The sequence below is a fragment of the Neofelis nebulosa genome, chromosome 3 (genome assembly GCF_028018385.1).
Source record: "Neofelis nebulosa isolate mNeoNeb1 chromosome 3, mNeoNeb1.pri, whole genome shotgun sequence".
NCBI lineage: Eukaryota > Metazoa > Chordata > Mammalia > Carnivora > Felidae > Neofelis > Neofelis nebulosa.
The window spans coordinates 29,438,229-29,457,107 of record NC_080784.1 but is presented as its reverse complement, the minus strand read 5'-3'; the positions used below and the strand labels follow the sequence as shown (position 1 = coordinate 29,457,107).

General features: G+C 35.5%; 1 protein-coding gene across 8 annotated transcripts in view; it reads left to right on the top strand.

Annotated features, from left to right (window-relative positions):
- TEX15 (testis expressed 15, meiosis and synapsis associated) overlaps positions 1-18,879 on the top strand; it is a 100,338-nt gene that overhangs the window by 71,276 nt on the left and 10,183 nt on the right. For all 8 annotated transcript variants that reach the window (XM_058720209.1, XM_058720210.1, XM_058720208.1 and 5 more), the window contains 3 exons: positions 384-530; positions 1,859-2,021; positions 10,342-17,681. In XM_058720209.1, the coding sequence (XP_058576192.1) occupies positions 384-530; positions 1,859-2,021; positions 10,342-17,681 (7,650 nt within the window). The remainder of the gene's footprint in view (positions 1-383; positions 531-1,858; positions 2,022-10,341; positions 17,682-18,879) is intronic.

Sequence of the window (18,879 nt, the reverse complement as noted above, 5' to 3'; positions counted from 1 at the left end):
AAATTTAAATATATTTAATACCTTTGAAGTGCAAGTCGCCTGCCCTGTTCCATAATTCTGTTACCTCTGACCCAAAACTTTCTTCTAAAAACATTTTTTTGAAATTTTCTGGGCTGTTGTTTATTAGTATTCCAAATAAGTTTTTAGACTAAAATTCATTTCTATAAATAGGTTTTCTAAAATTTTAATTACAGGTATTATAGTCCTAAGTTTAATTTAGAAGGGGAATTGATATGAATACAGTAAGTCATCTTATTCATCTGGGATATGGATTATCCATTTGTATTTCTTCCCTTAAAAAAGACGGCTTTAATTTATGTTCTGTATGGGAGTTTAAAATGTTCTAATATATTTTTATGACCTGCTTTTTGCCTTTTTTTTAGGTTCTCTTTGGAAAAGTGAAGAAAATTCGGCCTTCATTGGATAAAAACAAAGTTTCTTTGGATCCTTCTCCTAACTTTGATTGCCACATGTCAAGAAGTATACCTTCTCTGAAAGATGCCATTGAGTTACAAGCCTGCAATTCAGCAGTATGTTAACTTTTGGGTTCATGTGACTACTTGAAAGTGACATGCTTCACACTATATGATACACAACTTAAAACAGCTTCTTGAAATATTAAATGAAAATCCCTTATTTTATTCAATATAGTAAGACATTAAATAAATAATGAAAGCTCTTTAATATTTGTGATTTGGGAATGTAGTAAAGAAGTTTCCAAATTTGCATTTAACCTTGTTCAAAATACAGTGGCTGCTTTCTTTTATTTAGTTGTTCCATAGATTAATTCCTAACTTGCAAAACATGCCAACTTTTTTATAACAAGCTATTTTGAAATCACAACAGGAGAAAACGCTTATATGTTCATCATTACATGTGAAACAGTAATTTTCCATCATAAATTGCTGAGATACTTAGTAGACCTTTCCTCTTCTGTAGAATATTAAATTATATGTGGTAAACATTGCATATCATCATCTATATGACTAAATGAAGATAAATTTTCTAGAAGTATGTATATGCTCCCACATGTAAAATGTATCAAGCAATTATTATTTTCCTAATTAACTTTCTCTTCCAAATAAAACTTAGGGGTTAACAGCATATGCAAAACATTGAACTTTTTTTAATTTTTTTTTTCTTTTTGAGAGAGTGAATATGAGCAGGGGAGGTGGCAGAGAGAAGGGGACAGAAGATCTGACGGGGACTCCACACTAACAGCAGAGAGCCAGATGCAGGGCTCGAACTCACAAACCGTGAGATCATGACCTGAGCTGAAGTTGAACACTTAACCGACTGAGCCACCCAGGCACCTCTAAAACGTTGAACTTTTAATGGAAAAAAATCTTTTTTTAAAAACAAATAGTTTCTGGGGCACCTGGGTGGCTCAGTTGGGTAAACGTCCGACTTCAGCTCAGGTCATGATCTCACCATTCATGGGTTCAAGCTCTTCATTGGGCTCTGTGCTGACAGTTCATAGCCTGAAGCCTGCTTCAGATTCTGTGTCTCCCTCTCTCCCCTCACACTCTGCCCTCCCCCACTCATGCTCTGTTTCTGTCTGTCTCAAAAATAAATAAAACATTTTAAAATTTTCTTTAAAAAAGAAGAAAAAATAAAAACAGACTGTTTATGCTGCTGCCCACACTAATAACATACCAAAGAAAATATGTGTGGTTGGGAGAAAAAATTTATACCTTAAAAAAAACTAGAGTTAAAGAATGTGGGGAGAAGTGGGTATATGGAAGCAGGTGAATAAATAACAAACATGAAGTTAGTTACATAGCTTTTTAAAATATGAGCTTATTCAATTCTGCTAACACTAATTAGTTTAAAATGTTTTTTTTCCTTTGTTTTTCAGGTATACTTCTATGAATACAATGTTCTTTCAAAGCCAGTAGATAAACCTAGGCATTGTCTTCCATATGCAACAGTAACTGTAAAATTTATTGGCCAAAAAGTAGATAGTGGACACCTTATTACATCTTTGAGGTTCCTTTCAACAGGATTTCCTAAGAGGGCTGGTAAGATAACAGACATTATTATGCTTCCGTAGCATGTGTGCTGGTAGTAGAACTTCTGAGTATTATTTTCTAATACGTTATCAAACTGTAAGCAAAATAGTTATGCTTTAACTTTTTAATTTTATGTATCTGGAATTATACTACAGATGTTTTTGTGACTCCTTTTGCTCAGTATTATCTTTGTGTGATTCTTCTTTTTTTTTTTTGAAGTTTATTTATTTATTTTTAGAGAGAGTGATTAGATAGAGCACAAGCAGGGGAGGGACAGAGAGTGAGACACAGAATCTGATGCAGCCTCCACACTCTGAGCTGGTCAGCACAGGGCCCACTGTAGGGCTCTAACCCATGAACCGTGAGATCATGACCTGAGTCAAAGCCAGATGCTTAACCGACTCAGCCACCCAGACGTCCCATTTGTATGATTCTTCTATGCTGATACGCATACCTGAGTTTCTTCATGTATATGTATTCACACACACATTATTCTGTTTTTTGACTACACACTATTCCTCTGGGGATGTTTGGATACTTGCCAGTTTTCTTCATATTCCAGACATTGCTGTTTTAAACATTTATGTAAGTGTCTCAGTGCATATGGGCAAGAGTTTTGGTATAGAGTAATATAATGTCTACATCAGAAACGTACAACTTAATCCAAAGATAATATCAACTAGTTTTCAAAAGTGGTTGCATCAGGTTACATAATTACTCTATATCTTTGCCAACACATACGCTTTTTAAAAAAATGTCTGTTTCTGCCAGCTCAGTGAGTGTGATATGTTATCATCATCGGTTCAAAAAGAAACTATACTCTTGAAAAGCCATCATATCCCTTTCCCCTCAGGCCTGCCCCTAAACAGTCGCTAATCTGCCTTCTGTCTCTTAGTACCACTGACCCTTGGGTTAGAGGTGACAACGCCCATGCAGTCGCAATCTATGTTTAACTTGTAACTCCCTGAAACCTTCACTACTAATAGCCTAGTGTTCACTGGAAGCCTTACCCAGAACATAAACATTGATTAATGTGTACATTGTATGTTATATATTCTATATACTGTATTCTTACAGTAATATCTAACTTTTTCTTAATTTTTATTGACATTTCTAGGCTATGTGGTTCATCTGTGAGATTTTTTAAATTGTGGCAAATCTCCAAAAAATTTTCCAATATATTACATGAAAAAAATTCCATTTATGAGTGAACCCATGTAGTTCAAACCCATATTGTTCAAGGGTCAACTGTATTTGTCAATTCTGGGCATTTCATATAAGGGAATTCATAAATATGTGAAGCAAAGTGGCCTTTCATGAGTAGTGACTTTCATTTAACTGTTCTTAAGGTTCTTAAATGTATTAATACTTCATTCCTTTTTATGGCATAATATTACATTAAATAGAAACTATATCAGTTGAGGACATTTGGGTTGTTTCCATCTTTTAGCAATTATGAATAATCTTGCTATGAATGTTCTTGGACAAATTTTGGTACAGACCTGTGTTCTCATTTCTCTTGGGGTATATAGTTGGGAGTGGAATTGCTGGGTCATATGATAACACTGTTACCACTTGAGGAATTGCCAAACTGTTTTCCGAAGTGGCTGCACCAGTGACATTTACACCAGTAGTGTACGAGTGCTAGGATTTTCCACTTCCTATGTTATTATCTTACTTTTTGTTTATAGCTACCCTGGTGGAGGAAGTAAATGTTTTCAGGGTGTAAGTTTTATCCTTCTTTTGTTAAATTTATTTCAAGTATTGTATTTTTGGATACCTTTGTAAGTAGAGTTTGCTCAATTTCACTTTTTATGTTCCTCTTTGAAGTATACAGCAATAGTATTTTTGTGTATTGATCTTGTAAATGGTCTTGCTGATCTCATTATTAGTTCTAATAGTTTTTCAGTGATTTCTTTAGGATTTTCTATATAAAAGATCAAGTCATTTATAAATAGAGTTAGTTTTACTTCTTCCTTCCCAATCTGGGTGTCTTTTATTTCTTTTTGTTGCCTAATAGCCCTGGCTAGGACCTCCAGTTGAATGTTTAATAGAAATGGTAGGAGTGGACATTCTTACCTTATTTGTAAACTTAGGGGAAAGTATTCATCCCTCACCAGTAAGTATGATGTTAGCTATGGAGTTTTTTGATGTCTTTTATCATGAGGAAATTCCTTTCTATTCTTAGTTTGTTGAATGTTTTTATCATGAAAGGGTAGTAATTTTGTCAGATCCTTTTGCTGCATTTATCAAGATGATCACATGATTTTTAGTCTTCACTGTGTTACAGTGCTGTGTCACACTAATTGATTTTCAGATATTAAGTAAACTTTGCATTTTTGAGGTAAATTCCATTTGGTCATGGTATGTGATTCCTATTATATGTTGGTGGAATCAGTTTACTAAATTTTTGAAGATTTTCGTGTCTATATTTATAAGATACATTAATCTGTAGCCTTCTTGTGATGTTTTGGTATCAGAGTAATACTGGTCTCATAGAATAAGTTTGAAAGGGTTTCCTTTTCTTCCATTTTTTGGAAAGAGTTTGTGAAGAATTGACATTAATACGTCTTTATACATTTGATAGACTTGACTATTAAAGCCATTCAGGCTTTTTGGGGGGGGTAGTTTTTTATCACTAAGTCAGTTTCTTCACTTACTGTCATTCAGATTTTCTGTTTCTTCTTGCATCAGTTTTAGTGGTTTGTGTCTTTGTAGGAATTTGTCCATTTCATCTAACTTACCTAATTTATTAGCATCCTGTCGTTCCTAGTATTTCTTTATAGTCCTTTTTATTTTTGTAAAGCCTGTAGTAGTATCCTCTCTTTAACTTATTGTTCTACTAATTTCAGTCTTCCTTCTTTATTTTCTTGGTCAGCTTGGCTAAAGTTTTGTCAGTTTTGTTATCTTTTTCAAAGAACCAACTTTTTTGGTTTCATTATTATTTTTTCTATATTTCTGTTCTCTCATTTATTATTTCCCTCCTTTTTGCTTTAGGTTTAGTTTACTCTTCTCTTTCTTGCGTCTTAAGGTGGAAGGTTAGGGTATTGATCTTGCTTCTTTGATAATGTACATATTTACAGCTATAAATATCCCTGGTTTTCTTTTTTTTTTCTTTTTGAGACATAGAGAGACAGAGCATGAACAGGGGAGGGGCAGAGAGAGAGGGAGACACAGAATCTGAAGCAGGCTCCAGGCTCTGAGCTGTCAGCACAGAGCCCTACGTGAGGCTCAAACTCACAAGCCCTGAACCAAAGTTGGAGGCTTAACCAGCTGAGCCATCCAGGCACCCCTGAAAGTACTGTTTTAACTGCATCCCATAAGTTTTGGTATGTTGTGTCTTCATTTTCATTCATCTCAAAGTATTTTCTAATTTCCCTTTGATTTCTTATTTAATCCATTGGTTTTTTAGAAAGTGTTTTATTTCACTTATGTGTACATGTGAATTTCCCCCAAATTTTTTCTGCTACTGATTTCTAATTTTATTCCATTGTAATTGGAGAATATAATTTGTATTATCTTTATCCTTTTAAATTTATTGACCCTCTCATGTGGTCTGTCCTGAAGAATGTTCCATGTATACCTGAGAAGAGGGGAAGTTTTGTTTTTGTTGGGTAGAGTGTTCTGTAAATGTCTGTTAGACCTAGCTGATTTGAAGTTTGCTCAGTTTTCTGTTTTCTTGGGGCGCCTGGGTGGCTCAGTCGGTTAAGCGTCCGACTTCGGCTCAGGTCATGATCTCGCGGTCCGTGAGTTCGAGCCCCGCGTCAGGCTCTGTGCTGACCGCTCAGAGCCTGGAGCCTGTTTCAGATTCTGTGTCTCCCTCTCTCTCTGACCCTCCCCCATTCATGCTCTGTCTCTCTCTGTCTCAAAAATAAATAAAAATGTTTAAAAAAAAATTTTTTTTTTTAAATTTTCTGTTTTCTTGATGAGCTTCTGCCTAGTCATTCTATCCACATTATCCCTCAGCCAGATGGCTTAAAATGGAGGCAATAAAATAAGGATCTTTCCTTACTTTCTACTCTCACCCACCCATAATCTTATAGCTAATTACTTTAATCAAAGAATGATGGATAGTAACTAGACTTACTGTGATGATCAGTTTGCAGTGTATTCAATATTGAATCATTATGTTGCACATCAGAAACTAATTAATATAATACTGTACATCAATTATACCTCAATTGAAAAAAAGGGAAAAAAGCAATAAACAATGATGCCTTTCAGACTGATAAAGTTTGAGGAACACCTGTATTATGCCCAAAGTCAAGGCCACATGTGTTGGCTATCAGTGTACTCCTCTCCCTCCAGAGTAGTCTAGATCTTTGCTATCCAGTACAATAGCCTTTAGTCACATGTGGCTATTTAAACCTAAATTAGTTAAAATTAATAAAAATTTTTATTCCTCATTCACACCACCCCTTGTTTATGTACTTGCCCACATTCCAAGTGCTCAGTAACTACATGTGGCTATTGGCTACTGTACTGGATAGCATAGATAAAGAACATTTCCATCATCACAGAATACATGGTGCTAATAACTATTTGGTAGTTTGCTTTGTGATTGTAATTTCATTTTCTTACAGTTTCTTATATTATGAAGATGTTGGGTTTTTTGTTCTCCTTTTTTCATGTGTTGTTTGGTGAGACTGCTAAAAATGGGAATAAATTTAAAGCACCTTCATCCAGTTTAAGTGAATAATGTAACCTAGTGATTAAGGTTCTGCTGCTTATAAATTGTGATCTTGGGCAAATAATTCTTTATTTCCTTATCAATAAAATGGGAATGTTATGAAGATTAAATTAGTTAATGTGTATAAGACATCAGAAAAACCATACCTGGCATTCCCATTAAGTACTTTATTAATTAATATTATGTATATGTTAATATGCATTTATCATACATTTATGAAATTCAGGTTATTAAACTGATTTAAGTTTCTTTTCCCATGTTGCTTTGTATTAATTTGTCTTAATCTTTTTTTTTTAAGTCTATTTATTTTGAGAGAGAGAGAGACTATGTGTGAGCAGGGGAAGGGCAGAGAGAGAGGAGAGGGAAAATCCCAAGCAGGGTCCACACTGTTAGTTCACTCATGGTGTAGAGCCCAGCACAGGGCTTGAACCAAAAAATCCGTGAGATCATGACATGCACCGAAATGAGGAGTCAGACACTTAACTGACTGAGCCACCCAGACACCCCTGTCTTAATCTTTGTAACAGCTCCATAACATTATTTTTCTAGTGTATTTGTATAGTACATACATACAGTACTTTTATAATTCTTGATATGCCGTATTTATTTAACCAGTCCCATTTTTTCAAGTTTACTTATTTTGAGAGAGAGTACAAGCAGGGGAGGGGCAGAGATGGGGGGAGAGGATCGAAAGCAGGCTCCATGCAGTCAGCGCAGAGCCCGATGTGGGGCTCAAACCCATGGGATCATGACCTGAGCCGAAATCAAGAGTCAGAGGCTTAACTGACTGTACCCTGCAGGCACCCCTACCCAGTCTCGTTTTTAAATTTTTTTTTTTATTTGAGGGATGCCTGAGGGGCTCAGTCAGTTAAGCATCTTACTGTTGATTTCAGCTGAGGTCATGATCTCACCATTGTGAGCTTGAGTCCCATGTCAGGCTCTATACTGGGCATGGAACCTGCTTAAGATTCTCTCTCTCTCCCTCTCCAGAGACTCTGTCACTCCTCTGCTTCTGCTCTCTCAAATATTTTAATTTGCCTATAGGTGACACACAATGTTACATTAGTTTCAGGTGTACAACATAGTGATCCAGCTCTTCTCTATAGTATTCTATGCTCTCCACAAGTGTAGCTACCATCTGTCACCATGTAACGCTGTTACAATATCATCAACTGTATTCCACCCGCTGTGCCTTTTACTCCCTTGACATATTCATTCTATAACTGGAAGCTTGTGTGTCTCTTTATGTGCCAGTAACATACTGTTTTGATTACTGTAGCTTTGTAGTAGATCTTGAAATCTTAACCAGTCTCATATTGATAGTTAGGTTTCTGGCCTCCAGCTGTCTTGGATTATGGTACTAAAAATCCTTGTGTATATGTTATTTATGCAAGTATATCAGAATAATGAATGCATAAAAATGGATTTACTGGAGGGGCACCTGGGTGACTGTCAGTTGAGCATCTGACTTCAGCTCAGGTTATGATCTTGTGGTTCACGAGTTCAAGCCCCACACAAGGCTCACTGCTGTCATCCTGTCAGCACAAAGCCTGCTTTAGATCCTCTGTTCCCCTCTCTCTTTGCCCCTCCCCTGCCTGTGCCCTCTCAAAAAATAAGTAAAACATTTCTAAAAATAGATTTACTGGGTATTATGTATTACATTTTGCTGAAAACTGTAGATTTACTTCCCAGGAAATTAGTACCGGTTCATACTCCCATGAACAGTATAAGAGTGTTTATTACATCTGCAGAATATTAATTATTCTTTGTAGTCTTTGCCAGTCTAAGCAGTTTTTAAATATGGCTCTGTTTATTTAGTGGAGTTGGACATCTTTTTGTGTTTGTTGACAATTTTTATTTGTGATTTTCCTGTTCTTACACTTGCTCACATTTCTATTGCAGTATCTGTTTATTAATCTTTTGAATGTGTCTGTATACTCTTTATGCACTCTAATATATGTGTAATGATGTACAAAGCTTGCTCATTCAGAAAATACTTCGTACCAGTTTGTCCAAGTTTTGTTTATCATGAGTTTTGACCTACTAAGGTATTTAATTTACATGTAATTGACATCATTTCTTAATTTCTAGTTTTCTGATCTCCAGACATTCTTAAAAAGTACTTTTCTACCTCAGGATTATAAAACCATCTGTTTTTTCTTCTAATACTTTCATGGTTTTATTTTTTTTTTCAATGAATTTTATTTTGGAGTGAGTATAGGGATCCACCTTTTCTTCTGTCCACTGCAGCTCCTCCTCTTAAGAACTACATCTCTGTTATGGTCAGATTTCTACTATAGCGTATTATAATTAAAAAGTATAGTTACAGGTGCACCTTGGTGGCTCAGTTGATTAAGCATCCGACTTTGGCTCAGGTTATGATCTCACAGTTCGTGAATTCCAGCCCTGCATCGGACTCTTTTGCAATGTTGACGCAAAGACTGCTTGGGATTCTTCCTCTTTGCCTCTCTCTACCTGTCCCCCACTTGCACTCTCTCTCTCTCAAAATAAATAAATAAACTTTAAAATGTATATAATTACAAGTGGTTATAGAATTTAGAAATCTTCAACAAAGCTATCTTTCAATATATCGTGAAAAAGAATCTCATGGTACTTCCCAGTAATATGATTATAGTTTCGTATATGTCATAAATCTCACAATTTCTCATCATTAATTTGTTTTAATAAAGATATTTTTATGGTGTTATCTATGAATTTATGAATGGCTTACTTGGTAAATATGCATTCTTATAAGTTCCTTTGTTATTATATGTAGTTATTTGTGAAATTTTAGGAATAAATTTCTATAAATTATAAGAGAAAATTTGCTTTCATTGTCAAGATTTTTGTTTGTATATATTATTTGCAGGAATACTTATTTTAGTGGAACAGGGGTAGTGCTTTGCTTTTGCTCCTGGGAAGGATTTTTTGGGTCCTTTTTGATCTGTTTCCCCACCTCATTCCCGTTTCCTTCCTGTTTTCTTTCTCAAGGTAACAGTAGATAAAAGGGGGAGACAATTTTGCCTATTAATATGTAGATTCTATTATTAAGTATCTGAATATACGAAATTAATATAAGAAATACCTAGTCTTTGAGCAACATGTTTTTATTCCTTTTTAATTTTTCTATTCTTTGTATTTGTCACAATTCAAAAAAATTTATGGTAAATACTTTCTTAGTAAGGCCTCTAGGACACAGTTTCCTGGTACATCATTTATATTTTATTGGTTTGTCTTTCATCCTCTTCTCACCTTGCTTTTTCTGAGACACATACTTTAATCATCATTAGGCTATTTATCGAACTTTCATTTAAAACCACTTATGACTGGGGTGCCTGAGTGGCTCGGTTAAGCATCCAACTTCAGCTCAGGTCATGATCTCATGGTTTGTGAGCTCAAGTCCCACATCGGGCCTGTGCTGACAGCTCGGAGCCTGGAGCCTGCTTTGGATTCTGTGTCTCCCTCTCTCTCTGCCCCTCCCCCATTCATGCTCTGTCTCTCTGTCTCTCTCTCAAAAATAAATAAGCATTAAAAGAAAAAAAGAAAAAACCACCTATGACATAGTTTATTTGAATTAAGGGTTGAATGTAGAAACCCTTTCCTTCCTATTTTTTCTTAATTTTCTTATTATTTCTACAGAAAGAACCTGCTCTCTGAATAACTGTACAGTTGCCAAAAGAATTGGAAAAGGAAAAGATGCTACTGTCATCTTTGAACATTTCAGGAAACCTGTAGATCCATTTGTTCAGGAAAACTGTTCTTGTGGCTCACTAAATTCAGAGATAAATCCTTCCAACACAAATATTTCTAATTCCTATGGAAATGTGAAAAATGGAAACATTTCTGTATATGAAACATACGGTGGACAGATGGAGCACAATTTAGCAGAATGTAGAGACACTTCTCATATATATGATTCAGGTCTTTCATTTATTCCCAGTGATACCAGAGAAAGTGTTAATGGTGACCCCATGTTAAATTTGGCACATCTCAAAAATACTTTAAGTGGTCTTTCTGCTGCTTTCCCCCTTCATAACAATACTGGCTCAAGCACAGTTATTACTTCAAAACTCATTAAAGACCCAAGACTGATGAGGAGAGAAGAAAGCATAGGAAAACATAATAATATTACAGATTTAAATGAGATTTTGCCACTTGAGAAGAGTTTAGATTTTGTGAATTCAGAAATAAATCTATCATCCATGCCAAATAATTCTGCCTCCTCATCTGAAGTTGTGCCTGGTGATCATTCTGTTCTTACTAATTGTTTGGATGCCCCTAGCTTCAAAATTTCTTTTGATGGTTCACAATCTCAAGCTCACAACTTGGACTTTAACAACTATGATTATACAATTCCCAGTAAAATTACCCCAGCAGGACAGCGTAAGGGCCAAGATAATTTTTCCTTTCCAATGTGTTTGCCAAATGTAGTTTCAGAAGTTGAGAACCAAAAACACAATGAGGAAGAAGCCCAGAGATCTGAACTGAGAAGCAACATCCCACTTTTAATTGAAGAAAACAGTGAAGCACATAACTCTTATGAATCAGTGAATATTTGTACAAAAGGGCACAGTAATCACATCTCTCTGGAGTCATGGTCTTCTAATTTAGAAACTGTATCTCAGACTGGTCAGCAAGTGTCTACAGCTTTTCCTCTCCAAAGGAAAGAAAGCATACATGAGTACACCCAAAATATTGGAGAAATGAGAGACTTCACTGGCCCCGAAGATAATTCCAAACATGGAGAAAAGCAGGTTTTGTGGAAGGAAATTGATTTTACTAAGGAAGCAAAAGTCAGTCCAGTAGATAATTATATTTCTTTGTACCAAGAATACAAAGAGGATGAGAGTCTTGATTCTTATGGGAAAAATTGTGATCAAATATTAATTGCTCAAGAATTAGAAATACAAAAATCTTCCACATCTACCACAAAGGATGAATATGAGCTAGATCATCTAAGTTTGGAATTACAAAGAGTGGAGAGCCTTTCACAGAAGCATCCTCAACTCTCTTTAGATTATGAAGATAACATTCATACAAGTTTTGCAATTTCTCAAAAACTAATGGAACTAAAACTGGAAAAACCAAATCAAAACTGTGTTAGCATTGTGACTGATGCTTTCCAGGAAGCAAAAGACATTCCCCAGGTCAAAGAACTGCCAATTGATACAATTATTTCATCTCATGACATTAAACCAACTCATGACAACTCAGATTATAACATAACTAGAGAATATGTATGTGTCCATGGAAGAAATGAAAATGACCCAGTGTCATTAGAGAACATACAAAGAGACTGTGGAGAAACTTTTCAAATTGATGAAGGTCATACTCTGTTCTGTAATGCAGAGTTGCACAGTGATACACACCTGAATATTGATTTCAGAGAACAAGGAGATAATGATAAAGAAAATGAAAATGAGGCTAAAGAGGAAGACATTGCCTTGTCTACAGAAAGCAGAGAAAATATATATGGAGAGGAGAAGCAGGGTTTTCATACAAACCAAAGTTACACCAACATAGATGAAAGAAGGGAGAATGAAAATTACAACAATGTAGAAATTCTTAGTTCTGAAGAATGTTGTACATTTAATTTGAGTTCGGGGGAAAGACATGTGTCAACAGAAGCTACATTGTTAGAAAATGAAGACACTATGACTGCCACACAACAAAAAGATGCTCCAAATACTGGCAGGACTGTAGAGCATTTGGCTTACACAGCATTTCCCAAAGTTGAAGGGTCTTCAGAACATGAAGCCTCAAGTACTGCAGTGCAGACAGCTGGTGCTACGGTGCCTACGTTGGGCACAGATCGTGAAGATCACCAAAGATACCAGATTAAAGAAACTTGTTCTTCTGAGAGTCTAGATTTTGGGTTGTTAGTAAAACATAGGGTTTCTGATTGTGAAATGGATATGGATAACAATAAATTACATGACTCATTTCATCAGTCAGTAAGTGATACTTCAGTTCTTCAGAGTTTCAAATTGGAAAATAAGATTGAAGTAGGATTGGAACAGTGTGATGATGCTTTTCTAATTCAACAACATAGCCATAGAAATGATCCATGTGAAGAATTTAGGGCCATATATGAAACTCTGAAGTCTCGTATTGATTGGGAAGGTCTACTAGGAAGCAATAATGGGGAGAGGGAAGTTAGGAAAAGCTCCAGAAGAAACGAGAATAGTGATCAGCATTACCCTAAGAAAAGTATTTGTTTTTATCCCTCTACACAAAAAAACAAAGGAGAGCTCAATCCAGTTTTACTTCCAGATTTACAAATTAGAATCACTAATACATTAATGCCAGGATTCAATCCCACTTTTGAATCCCTTGCATTGAAAGATAATTTTTGCAAATACATAACTAAAACCACAGGACCAGAAATAAATGAGGAGGGGAAAGTGTCAGGATTTGAAATGTATTCCCACTGCTCTGGTGAAAATTCAGGTTATCCATGTGAAGATGAATTTGGTAATAGAAGGCAAGAATCAGGACTAGTGAATAAGTCTGAAATTGCTCTTTCTCTTGATGTGAGTCATAATACACAAGTGAATCATGTGTCTGAAAAACAAAACAGTGGACCTTTGCCTACTGAACCCTCTAATGTCACAGCATTAAATAATGAAAGCAGATGTTCCTTGACAGGGTCAAAAACTGATTGTAATGATATTACAAGTAAAAAGGACACACAATCAAGAATTAGCAAAAGAAAGCGACGTATGCCTTTTAGAGACCAGAACACACCACATAAGGATGTAAGACGTCGTGAAATTTATGGGAAGAAGAGGAGACTAACCAGTCTAGACTCTTCTGAACATTTTTCTTCATTATCCCAAGGACGAATTAAAACCTTTTCAAAGTCAGAAAAACACATCAGGAGTGTCCTTGATATTCTAAATAGTGAAGCATCTTTATGCAAAAGCAAACGTCTTTCCAGAAGACTTGACAGAGCTGTTCTTCATTTAAAAAAAGCTCATAGAAGAGTTCACACGTCTTTGCAACTTATAGCTAAAGTAGGAGAAAAAAGAAAAGGCCCATTACCAAAATCATATGCAATAATATGCAATAATTTCTGGGAAAGTTGTGACCTTCAAGGTTATAGCTCTGTGTCTGAAAGAAGATATTATTCCACTAAACATTTTTTGTCAAAAAGAAAATACGGCAAACCAGGAGAGAAAAGAGCTTTGGGATTTGAAGTGGATAAATCATTAACTCATGTATCAAAGCCCAAGTCTTACAAAGCAAGTAAAGCAAGAATCGCAGAGTGCATTTCTAAGAGAAATATGGCCGGCAGTGTCTCCAGAAGTCACACCACCATTCATGTAAGGGAATTTTGTGATTTCGAGTATCCTGAGTCACAGTTAGCCCTGTGCTCCACATCCCAAAGTGCCAGTCGTTCTGCTTATAACAAGAGCCGGATGAGAAATCGAAGATCATCAGAACTTCAGCTGTTTTCTGGAAAAACTGGATGTCTATTTTCCCCAGCCTGCTCAGATGAGAAAATAACTGAAAAAGAAAATCAAGTTGGCATAAAGTTTTTATCAAACATTAATAAATATGAAAATCCTGAGAACCACTCAGCACACAATATTAAGGACGCAGAAAACAATTCCGAGACTAATAAAGTAATAAATAAGAGTAATTCAGTATCATTAAGTTGCATAAAAGAAGACAAAGTAAGTTTTAGCACAGACACAAGTTATAATGCAACCTGTATAACACACACAAAGGTAAAAACTGACATAGTTATTTCAGTTTTAGAATCAGATATCAACCACCTTTTAAATGTTGATGTCTGCACACCAGATAACCTTATTTTATCTGATTGTAAAGGCAACCTGGAAGTAAATTTGCCTGTAGAAGAACGGACAGCTGCTAATCAGAGCTCCAAACCAGGCACTGTTCCAGAAAACTTCCTTAAGGACCCATTAAATCTAACTCTGATAACACACAAAAAGTCTGACAGTATTCCTCAATTGTTATCAACCACAGCAGTGACAGACAGTGAAGGAGAATCTTCAGAATCTTATTTGGATAAACAGAGAGTTTTTGCTGTAGATTCTTTTACAACATCCACCAGTGTACCACACTGCCAGCCAGGATGTGGTGGAAAGGAACTTCTAAAGACAGAACAATGTTCTTCAAGTAATTGCTTCCATATAGATGGGAATGAATCACATGTTCTTGAGGATTCTGAGTTGGGTCTCAGATTAGTAACTGAAGAAAGTAAAAGTTGTAGGAAAAATACAATGAAGGAACTATTTTCCAATGATAGTTATTTGCTCTTAAAAGATAATATGAAGGGTTCTTCTTCAAAAAAGTGTATGGCAAATAAAGACATTTGGGACAGAAAAATGTGGAAAGTTAAACAAGCAGAAAAAGCAAGAGATTCACTTCACAAAAAAAGCATGACTGAAGGATGCACTGTTAAGACTCCGTTCAAAAATCAAAAGAACAAGATCTTAGAAGAATCCTCCTACTTAAGCAAGAAAACAATTAAAAATAACTTGATTGATTCTCATCTAAACGTTGAAAACATTACTGAGGTAGTCGCTTTGAATAACCCAGTTTCTAATCATCTTAACAAAAGAGAGAAAGAAGGGGGAGTTAAAGTTAGTAATGACCCTCAGTCTGACTCTGCATTGCATTCGGAAATAGCCTGTAATTCCAAACCAGGGATTATAGGAATGAATCCTATTCCTGTTTTACATACTGACTCTCAAACTTCCAAAGTCTCTACTCCTGAGAATAAGGCTGCATCATACACGAATGGATTAAAAGAGAAACATTGCTCAGTTAATCATTCAGCTCTTACAGCCAGGCTAGCTCAGATTTTGAGAAGGGCAGATGAAACATCATCTTTGCAGATTCTACTGGAAGAAACTAAGGCCTGTCAAAGTATTCTCCCTTTATTTGTTGAAGCTTTTGAAAGAAACCAAGAATGTTCTCTCGAACAAATCCTGATTTCAAGAGAACTATTAGTAGAACAAAACCTGTGGAATAATTGCAGACACAAATTAAAGCCATGTGCTGTTGACTCCTTGGTAGAACTCCAAATGATGATGGAAACTATTCAATTCATTGAAAACAAAAAAAGGCTCTTAGGAGGTGAACCAACCTACCGAAGCTTGCTCTGGTATGATGAAACACTGTACGGTGAGCTGCTTGGTAGACCACGTGGATTTCAACAACAATCCAACTTCTATCCTGCTTTTCAAGGAAGATTGAAGTATAATGCATTCTGTGAGTTACAAAACTATCATGATCAGTTAATTGAATTATTTGAGGAAACCAAAAGGGAAAATAATTCATACTATGCATTCTTAAAATACAAACGACAGATTAATGAGTGTGAAGCAGTAATGAAGCATTGTTCTGATTGCTTTGACTTTTCTCTTTCTGTTCCATTTACCTGTGGAGTTAACTTTGGAGATTGTTTAGGAGACCTAGAAACCTTAAGAAAAAGTACTTTAAAGCTGATTGGTATGTATGGGGACTCTCCTAAAGTTGATTCCTATCCAGGAAAACAAGACCATTTGTGGATTATCATAGAAATGATCACCTCTAAAGTTAATTTTATTAAGAGCAGTGAGGCAATAAGTATTAAAATATCTCTTTATGGTCTGGAACATATCTTTTTTGATGCTGCAAAAAGTCTTATTTGGAAAGAGAAGAGAGAATCTTTCAGCAAAATATACTCAGGAGAGAATAGAGAAATGCTACTCAAAATGAATCAGTGTGCTTTTTCTAAGTTGAAAAAGATATATGATACATTGTCTAAGGATTTAAGCAGTGAACAAATTTCTAATACTGCGCTTGAGAATATGGAGATTGCTTCCAGAAAGTCAGATGATCTAATAAACAAAGCACCAGTTACCCTAGAAAACTGTGGGTTTAACAGTACTTTGCTTTCACACCCAGATATCTGTTGTATTAGCGAAATACTAGATCAAGCTGAATTTGCAGACTCTAAGAAATTACAGGACCTCACTTTGAGATGTACCGAACACCTAGAAATTTTAAAAAAATACTTTCAGATGCTGCAAGAAGAGAACATAGATAACATTTTTATCACAGAAGAAAACGTTTTGGACATGGTGAAAAACCACAATCATGGGGCCATAATTTTAAAGCCTGCAGCCATTGAAACCTATATTGAAATTGTCATGCTTTCAGAAACCATTCACTTTCTTAAAAACTCAATGGCAAAGAAACTAGACAAACAGAGGTTTCGAGGTATGCTTTGGTTTGATTTGTCACTTCTTCCTGAGCTGGTTCACTGCCAGGAACAAATGGCTTCTTTTTCATTTCTTAAAGATAACTCAACAGATTGCCTTTGGAAAGTCATAGAGACTGCTATTTCTGAACTTAAGAAAGATCTGGATATTATTTACAAATACAGTGAAGCTGTTAATTGCTCATACGCTCTTCATTTGCTCTCAAGAGAACTTCAGGAACTTACAGAAATACAAAAACTTCTAAAGAAGTCTCAGTATTCCGTTTCCACATATATTGACTTTGTGCCATGTATAGCATCCATAAATTACGGAAGCACAATGACAGAGTTGGAATACAGCCACAGCCAGTTTTCTGCACTGCTCGAAAATATAATGGCTGCCCCTCGGAAAGATTTAGGGAAAATGGCCCATATTATGAAAGTAATTAAAACTATTGAACATATGAAGATAATATGTACTAAAAATGCTGAATTAACCATTTCCTTTATTTTGTGCCAAATGCTACATAACAGAAAGAAGACTTCCCAACTGCAGGGAAAAGAAAAAACGAATATGCATGTAAAACCTAGGAAGGATAGCAATAAATCTAGTATTTATATGAAGGTGCCCTCAATTTCAGAGTGCATAATGAAAACTGTTTCAAATTCTTCTGAAAAACGATCTATCACTGTAGACAAATGTGGAGACCCTCAAAAACAACAGAAAAACACTACTGTTTCCAGCTGTAAAAAACAAAAGGTAACAAATGTTTTAAAACAAAAGCCTATGTAAGTAAGTATTATTTTTGAGAACAAGTCTACTCTTCAAACAAGTAGTTTGCAGATTGGTAAAAATTGAGAATGCTTTGAATATTACCTTGCAAAATGAATTTACTAACTATAGAATTGGATTAGGGGTGCCTGGCTGGCTTAGTCGGTGGAGCATTCACCAACGGTGGAGCCCCATAATGGGCATAGAGCTTACTTTAAAAAAAGAATTGGATGAAACAGTTTTTATTATCTTTATAATAAAGTGAAATGTTTCTCTATATGAGAAATACCTTGCAAATACTTATTTTTAAACGTACAATTAAATTTTTTAATTTGGAAAACATTTCTTGGAAGAATGTAAATTTATATAACTTCTTAAGGAATAGTCCAATGTGAATGTGAGTAAGTTAGTAATTTATTGAGTAACTCCTATATAACAAGGCTATACTTGATGTAGTAAGTATTAAAAGTTGGCTAATGGAACCTGTGTTCTTGACCATTATCATCCACATGGAAAAATAGAACAGATTTTTTTTCTTAACTTTAGAGAGAGCATGCGAGGGAGGGAGAGGGTCAGAGGAGGGGCGGGGGGAGAGAGAGAGAGAGAAAGAGAATTTCAAGCAGGCTCCACGTTGACGTGGGACTCAATTTCAGTACCATGAGATAATCATGACCTGAGCCAAAATCAAGAGTCCGACGCTCAATTGGCTGAGCCACCCATCCACCCCAGGACAGATATTTTTCAATAGATGATTATAAAGGAGTTACAAGAAGTCCTACATAAACAAGTTTTATTTAACAAATTATAGAAAATATTTATTTTATACCTGGCACTGTTGTAATAAATGCACAAGTATTAACTCTTTATTCTTCACAAAATCTTTATGATGTAGGTACTGTTACTACCTTATGTAAAGGTATGAAAACAGACACATAGAAAGGTTGAGTCACTTTCCCAGGGTTACAGAGTTAGTAAATGGGTAAGTCCAGATATAAAACCAGGCAGTCTAGCTCCAGAGCCCATAATAAACTGATACTTGCCTCTACTCTACCCTCAGAGGCTTCTCTTAAAATAATTTTTTGGGAATTTCAGTTCAGAAGAGAAACCTATATGCAAAATGAAAAATGGGATTTTTTTTCTCAGCTTACTGTAATTGTATTTGTTAGTTAAACTAATTCTAGACACC